Source organism: Tinamus guttatus, unplaced genomic scaffold, assembly GCF_059628265.1.
Source record: "Tinamus guttatus ecotype Peru unplaced genomic scaffold, ASM5962826v1 Tinamus_guttatus_pri_ptg000260l, whole genome shotgun sequence".
Taxonomy (NCBI): domain Eukaryota; kingdom Metazoa; phylum Chordata; class Aves; order Tinamiformes; family Tinamidae; genus Tinamus; species Tinamus guttatus.
In genome coordinates, this window is record NW_028288794.1 from 3,934,909 (window position 1) to 3,943,439 (window position 8,531).

General features: G+C 36.1%; 1 protein-coding gene across 1 annotated transcript in view; it reads left to right on the top strand.

Moving 5' to 3' along the window:
* The window catches only part of CCDC141 (coiled-coil domain containing 141), a 56,765-nt gene extending 48,883 nt beyond the window's left edge, over positions 1–7,882 (top strand). Inside the window, 5 exon segments of the mRNA XM_088526951.1 lie at positions 4,036–4,193; positions 4,292–4,421; positions 4,516–4,594; positions 4,596–4,675; positions 7,761–7,882. Of these exon segments, the coding sequence (XP_088383077.1) occupies positions 4,036–4,193; positions 4,292–4,421; positions 4,516–4,594; positions 4,596–4,675; positions 7,761–7,882 (569 nt within the window).
* The last annotated feature ends 649 nt before the right edge of the window (positions 7,883–8,531 follow it).

Consider the following 8,531-nt stretch of genomic DNA (forward strand, 5'->3'; position numbering starts at 1 on the left):
AGGATATACTTATGGTTTTGAGGGGTTTGAAAATTTTTTGAACATCAAATGTGTTATTTCCAATGCCATTTTTCTCATACACATTTTAAATAAATTTCTTTGTGGGATAAGGCTCCTTAGGCAATCGTAACATTCATGATTGCACTAACATAAATCAGATCTACATCTCAGTTTCAGCCTAGAAAAACACAGATAGTCTCAACAGATGAAAGATGCTAATAGAGATGCACCTGCCTGCACTGGATTTGACCCAGAACTGTCAGTACTTGTGTGTTACTTAGCATACAGTAGATTAACACTCCCCCCCCCCCCCCAAATATTTACAAAATAAGGATTTCAACATACCTGTCTTGCTGGTGCTTATGTTGGTCATGATTCTTGTGATACTTTCTCTGCCTTCTTATAAAATATATCAATATGTCAAATAATTTACTAAATTGTTAATACAAGGAAAAGTATTACCTTAAGTGAGCATTTATGCACATTTAAAATATCGAATAATCATCTTAATTGAAGAAATACTCAGAAGAGTAATGCACACCCACATCAAGTAGAGATTGCTTTATTCCAGTCAAGTAGAATTCTTTTATAATTCAAAGGACTAATATTCAAACCACGAACTTCTTCCCTAAAGTATTGAATTTCATTCTTGATAAGAACTCTAAATATTATTCCTTGAATAATAATTTAAATATTTGATACAACCAAAATAGCTGTGCCAATATAAAATTCATTTGAAGAACCTCGAATGTAACTTTTAATGTATTCTTAATTAATGTATTAATGTAATAGCTACAACAAGCAAGTTTTTTTTTTATTTAAAGAGCGATATTAGGGAGAGATTAGATATCCTGGCAATTCAGTAGGATACTGAAAGGGTCCTGGGCTTTAGTGCTTGCAGAGAAAGGTGTAATGAATGTTGATTACTGATAGGTTAGCAAATCTGGATTCTTTCATATACATATACAGTGAATGAAAATGAGTTCTAAAACTTTCTGATGGAAACTTGTAGCTGTTTTCAGCCCTGATTATCTAAAACAGTGGCAATGATGTGCTCTATGCTATGCTAGTATTTGTATGAGAGAGAAGCACACTCCTTCTTTGGCAACAAGTCCAAAATCCATTTTTTTGCTTTCGGTGTTTTTTTTATAGTCCATGTTGTGCAAGCTTCAGTTCCTCCTTCACTCTGCAGGAGCAGACAATACACAAGGGGGTTACTTCTTTCTGGTTCTGCAGCTTTCCTGTTTGTTTTACAGTACCGAGCTCCTCTAATCATCGTCACATGATTCACCTTTAAGGATGTGGAGACCCCAAAATATTTACAGCTCTTTCTGCTCATTTAAAAAGCAAATTTAAATATCAGTCTCCCCAGTTTTAATGCAGCAGTTTTATCCTTAAGCATATTGCAAATGTAGTCTCACTTTCTGCTTCCCTGCATGCAGATTAAAAAAGTGGCGAGCAAGATTGCTTGACTGCAAGAATTTTTTTTTTTTTCCCCCCATTCACCTAAAGAAGCAGCCCGACTGTGGGCCCAGGTGTGAGTATTTAGGCAAATGGCAGCAAAGGCATTTGGCTGATTAGGTAGGGATAAAATGTAGCTGAAGCTACAATGGAGAAGGTGGCTTCTCAAATGTTTGCTGAAGTATGCCTGTTTGTCAACCTTGATCTGGATGCGTTGCTTGGGTAAGACAAGATTTTTTGTTTGCATGTCTGTTGTAGCTTAAGGAAGCCTGTATATTTTTTTAAAAAAAGAAGCTCTGCACTCCTAGGACTATGGTATTCAAGGCAAGTGGAGCTCTGCACATGGACATTTCAGATAAATGGGGAATGTCAGACCCACATGGTGTTCCTTAATAAAGCACCTTCTGGGTTTGCTAGATGCTTGGTTAAAACAAAATCTCCAAATAAAATGCAGTTTCTTAATTTAGAGCAACACCCAACAAATCTAAAGTTAATATGTAGTGTGGTGTGAATATTGTGTGACCAGAATCTCAGTCTAACCTACATTTTTGAGAAGATGCAGTTAGGAGCGAGTAGAGTGGCTTGCTAATAACACCTTGCAAGACATTGAGAGCTTTGAAATCATATGCCAAGAGTAAATAGACTAAGAATAACTGCTAGGCAAGTAATAAAAAATAACTGGTGAAAACAATTTGGCATGACCAGGTGTCACCTGTGTGGGAGACTGAGGATGAAAGCTCTTTAATAAGGCCAGATCTGTGTGGGTTCTCCACCTGCTGTTTTTGTTCAGAGCTCTGTTTTACTTTTCATGGCTGCTACTTGATCAGTTTGCAGTAAAATTTGACTTATTACTACAAATATTGTAATATATAATATTACGGGCTGCAAGTTAGCCTCTCAATGAACACACTTATGATAAGCTGTGAGAGTGAGATTTCAATGAGATTTCATCTGAAATATTCTCCTATTTAAAGCCAGAAGCAAGAGATCTCTCTTGCTACTTTAAATATTCAGAAGGCAGGTATTGAAAATTTCGTACTTCATTGCCACCCTTGATTCTGCCCTGCTAGTGTTAGTGGGCAGGCTCAAGTACATCAATGACTGCTGCTCAGAAATGTGTAATTTCCTTGATAGGACTGGTTGTATTGAATACCTGTTTGTGACTTAATGCTGGCTGTCTGCTACAAAGGTACAGAGGTGTAAGCTTGGTTCTCCTACTGAAGTGACTGAAGCTGCAGAGCCCAAATGTCTGTTTGAACCATTGGGACCAGCTAATAAGATCTGAGGTTAACATGAATATGGGAAGGTAAAATTCATATCTACTTCTGCCCTGTAGAACTTACATGCCATGCCATGAACTTACAGTTAATGGACAGAATGTGAAGCAGCTAAGACTTTATTGTATACTGAAAGTTTATAGCAAGTAGGAGCTCACCTAAGCAATGGATTTATAATCCCGAGAATGAAAATATCTGTCTGACCATTCTGGGATTCCCACATTTGGCTGAAGTAGTCACAGGTTAGATGTATTTTGAGTTCAGATGTTACTGGGTGCTTTTGTGAGATATGCTGGGTTTTGTTTTACGGAAGTGCAAAATTATTGCTCCTAAAACAATGGAGTGGTGTTGGCCCAACTATGAACAAATTCAAATCTCCTTCTATATTAAACATTTCACCAACTTTCCATTCCTGAGAAGCACAGTGACTAGTATTTTGCCAAATAATTTGGACATATGGTGCACTTTATCATAAAGAGGAACAACAGAACATAATTTGATAGAAAAGTACAATGCTTATTTTTGTTATTTGTATGTAGTTCTGTGCATCAGCATCTGGGCTGCTTTGGATTCCTGGTTTTATGAGTATTTAGATTGAGTTCTGAGCTTGTTTTGCTTTTTAATGTGCCCCTCAAGGTAGAATGTAAGTGAAATTTAACGTAGCAGTACACTGATCAAATAAGTAAAGCCTTACAGCTCGTTAAATAATGTGTCAGAAAGGAAGATTCTGATCTAGTACACTGACTGATGAATTTTTTTCAAACCATTTTGATGAGTTTAAATTTGCCAGGCTTTGTGTGGCCTCAGGTATCGGTTGGCATGAAGGCAGAATAAACTCCTGCTCGTGTGTGTCCAGAGTTTGTCCAGTTCAGCAAAACTTCTCCCTGGAAGAACAGGAATCTAAGCAAGGGAAGGAAGAGTATTATATGTGTTATGTAAACTAAGCGCAAGAGTTTGCTGTCTTGACTATGTCCCTTTAAATTCCTGTGTGGAATATTTACTCTTTTATTCTTCACCGAAGCACAATAATTCACGTATTTCTATTTACACAAAGAACATGATTCTTTAGCTTCACCATGAAACTAATATTACTGTGTTGATGCATGAAAGTCTTTGATGCTTAGTATCTATATGTGAAACTTTACATTGTATAGATAAAAAATGTTTGCCAACTACCATTTGCAGAAAAATTCTGAGTTCCAGACATCAATAAAAGCTCTCTTTGTCATGCTATGCGAGTGTTATTTTGCTTTGATTCCTTTAGTTATGCCTTTAAAATACAGCAAATTTTTTTCAGTACAAGGAAAACAGCCAGACTTCACACAAAAATTTGGACATACAACTCTACAAGAAGGGGAGGATTTAATCCTACATTGCAGTGTATATGGAAGACCCAAGCCACAAATCTCCTGGATTAAGGATGATATTCCAGTGACAGCTCAAGGAGGAATCAGTGTATGTTCTAATGTTCTCAAAATATTTCTTTGGAGGAAGATAATACATTTTGAATTATGTTACTAATAATCTCCTATGTACATTCTATTCTTTTACAGATTGAGAAATTAGGAGACACCTATTACCTCTTAAAAAGAAATGTAGTCCTTGCTGATAGCGGGAAGTATATGTGTGTTGCCAGCAATGAAGTTGGGAAGGCAAACTGCTCAGCTTACGTAACAGTGATAGGTGATTCCCCCTGGCCAGCTGCTTACTTTTAGGCTCCTTATGATTCTAAATTAGAGACTTTGTGTCACTTACTGATGTGCATGTTTTGTTTCAGAGAAAAATAACTAAACAGAAATTTCCACTGTAACTCAGACTAAATCAGAATGGGAACATGAAAACCTGTCAGAAAAAGTGTGTCACTACAGCTGAACTAGCACAAGCCTAGGACACATATTAAATGAGAGGTCAAAGGCCTGTGGCTAAACCATCTGCCTGTAAGGTAACTTGCAATGTAATCTGTGTCGCATCTAGCAATACTGTAATAGCAGAATGATGCTAATGTATGAAACACACGTTGAACACACTTTCCAATCCTATTAATTTTTGGATAATGTAAATGAAGTGCATAAATTTATGCCTTTTACAATTAATAATTCATCAGAAATTATAATTCAGCATAATTATAAAGACCTTGTCAGAATAGAAAATAGATTTTATGTGGTATAAGGTGTTTAGATCAGTCAAGTAACTTTTTTAATCTTCGTATCTAATCTAGGTACTAAATTAAGACTGAACAGTGTAAAGGCACAAAATCTAGAATTTTAAATGGAGATAGCCAAGTATTTTTGTGGTGTGGAGATGAACTTTTGACGTGGCATAGAAATACACTATTTATTAGCCTGTCTCAAATATTTGTAGGATTAGATGGGTGAGTAGCCCAGAAAGTTAGTAAACCTATTCTTAAAATTATCTGTGAAACAAAGAATTGTTTCTGTGGGTGTAGATCAATGTGTTACCTTTCACTCTTAAAAAGAAATCTACCATATCTGACTTCCTTATTTAACATTTGCACAAAAGTGGTGCAAAAAAGCCAAAACTGGTAGGAAAAAAAAAAAAATGAGCGTTGTTATTTGTAGCAGCACAGTACCGCTTGTATGTATGTATTTGTGTGTATATAACATTAGCTGCTTAAGTAGGGTTATTGATATCATATATAGAGTACTCTTTTTTTTATTACCACTATATATTATTCAATATCATTAACATTAAACAAATGCTTAAAAAAGAAACACTCGGAAAACTCTGATTTCTTATTCCAGAAAGGCCACCATTTTAACAACCTACTGCATCTGTAAGTCACCCAGTTACACAAGTGGCCTCTCACCGTTTTTGACAGGCTCACACTGAATGATTATATGTCTGCAAAATAATCCCATATTCATGGTGACTTAAATTTAAAAGGTAACATCAGCAAAAAAGATAAGATTTTCACAGTAAAATTGCGAGTTTTCCTTGAAAGAAGTTGCTATTTGACAGTTGTGCCATGCAGAAAATGGCAAACACTTGTAATATTTTGAATCCTTAATAAAAGGAAGTTTTTCATAGTGGAACGGCAGGCTGAATTTTAATTTCCACTCAAGCAGTAAAAGAATATGTAATCAGTTTTCTATTAAGTAAACATTTCAAGAAGTAGGAGTAGTAGCAATCCTAATAGCACAAGAATGTACGTTGCTTGTTTAATTCATTGCAGATTACAGAATTTCCTGTGGTTCAACTTGAGAGATTTAGTGGAATATATCAAGTCAGTAGTCCTTGTGGAGGCTTCTTGCACAAAGTAATAAATTTTGGAATGTAAACTTTACCTTCTGAATTCAAGCTCCAATGTCCTACCCTAGATTGTTCTGCCTGAACTGACTGTCTTCTATTTGAGCAGTGTGTTCAGAGCAGGAGAGTTTTTATATCCTGTGACTGTAAATAATCTGGTTCCTCCTAATATCAGTTCAGTGTTGATTTAGAAATGTCAGATTAGATGAAGTAAGCTAAGGATGATTTAAAAAAAAAAAAAAAAAACCTGAAATGGCAGACTTGGACTCACTGGCCAAGAAGTTTTAGAAGGGCAGATCTGCAGATGGGTTGGTGACTGCAGTTGTGAAGCAAAAATGGTAGTTGCTGCTAATGAAGCACATTTGACAAGAAGAGTTGAGAGAACTCTTCCAGTAGTGAAAATACTGCTATAATGCTTTCTTGCTTTTGCTTGTATACTTTCAGTGTAACTCCAGTGAATGTTTAAATATAGACAATTTCAGGAAACACTTTTGAAAAATGTAGATGTTTCAAAACTTTGAGTAATACCAATATAGTTCAACATAACTGGTTTTGTTTATCAAGCAGTTTCTATGAGGAATTATTGTGTTTTAGTGCTGGGGGAGATCTGGCCATGTTCCATCTCCAAAATAGTCATGAAGAGCCTCTTTCCCCTACAGAAGGAATGCTACCTCATCCAACACGCTTGTGAGGCATAGCAGTAGCCAAAAGGGATGTGCTTCAGGTTAAAATGGCACCTTCAAGAAGTGAAAACATTTGCCTTAATGTAAAGTATAGACTCTTTTTCAGAAAATAGAAGGATTCTATATAGCAAAATCGTGGTTGTAGTTTGGGGTAAGGAAAAGGTGGTGCGCTTAGAAGCCAGAATTGCTTTCAAAGGTTTTTCAATAGGAAAAAAGTGAACAATTTTACTGATAGCGTTTATTAAGTGCTTGTCAAACTAGTGAGAATGTTCTACAGTGAAACTCTGGCTTCGAAATGACAGTCACGTGGAAAGCGTTTGGACCACTGTAATGGGAAGGAGGCTCCCGCGGTCTCATGGCTCTAAAGAAGTAGTAGTTAATGTGACCTGGGAAGGTAGCTGCACATTTGCAGAATTGCTGATCTTTCACTGTCTGCTTAAAATGTTAGATTTATACTTGTCACACACACACACACACAAAAAAAATACTGATTGCCTTAAAAAAAAAAAAAAGGAAAAGCAGGAATGGTGGGGTTTTTCTTTTATCAGATGCTGTTGTCTGTCTAGATATAGATCAACTTGTGAAAGGAAAGGAAAATTATTACATATGTTGATTCAAAAGCTGTTCTCACTTCATGAAAGGTTTCTGTTGCATCTTCCTTCATGTTTTTTTTCTGTGCTTTCTGTTTGACTGGGAGAGTGCAGGTATTCCAAAGCAAAAAAAAAAAATAAAATGCACCATCATTTTAATTCTACGTAGGACAAAGGAACAATATAGCCATCAATATGAGTAAAACACACAGATTGTATAAAAAGATTAAATGTCACCTCATTTTTGTTCATCTCTTTTATTATTTGTACCTAAAGTAGGTGCTGGTTATTAGTTCTGGTCAGTAAGATAAGTTTTGGCTTATTTATGTCCTGTCTGGAATCACTATATATTTGATCTTTAATCTCTTAGTACCTCTGAAATATAAACAACCTATTGCAACTGCTGCAGTCCAGCTTAGGAAAGGGAATGCTACATCTGCTGCTAATTAAAATGGAGGTGATAATTGACCCTTTTTTAACAGGTTTAAAGAGAATCTCCGGCTTCAGGGGGTCTATTGAACTTGTGAGGTCAGAAGAGATAAGCTTCAGTTTGGACTGTGATCTTGTTCCCTGGGCTGCTGCAGAGGATCGGAAGAAGGACTGAACAAGATACCTGATTCACAAGGCTGGCTGTTGTCTGCTGTGTTCCTTAGTGGGTCTTGGCTGTGGGTCAGGAGAATGAGAATCTTTGAATGCCATTCAGTTTGTATTTAGATTATAATTTGTACTTGTTTTTTTTTTCTATAAATATGTCGTTAATAAAAATTCACCCATGCAGAGCATTTATTAGACAGTGATTTCTAACTTTGTTTTATTCTGGACTGTGGGATAACTATAGTAGAATAAAATGACAGAAGAGAAACATCAGCGTTAAAATTGCAAAGCTTCTTTTTATCAGTTCCTGCCCTTTTTTTATTGTAAGAGTTTCATAAATGCAATTTAAAAGGAATTTGAAGGTGATGTACAGGCACTAGTGACAGGGGAAGGCAATTTTTCTTCTTTGACTTCCTCCTTTTAGTTTAGGCTATGGAATTCTTTCCACCAATGTATATAGGGAATTCGGACTTAAACGTGGTCTCTGAACAGGGACTTAACAGAAAATGATGACAGAAAATGCATCCAGTTGCTGTATGTCACTACAGTCTAAAGGATTGGTCTATGAAATGATACCTAAACTAGTTTCAAACCGCGATCTCAATTTAGCCAAGGATTCCTCAACTATATGGTTCCTCAAAACCTACATTTTGGTCTCG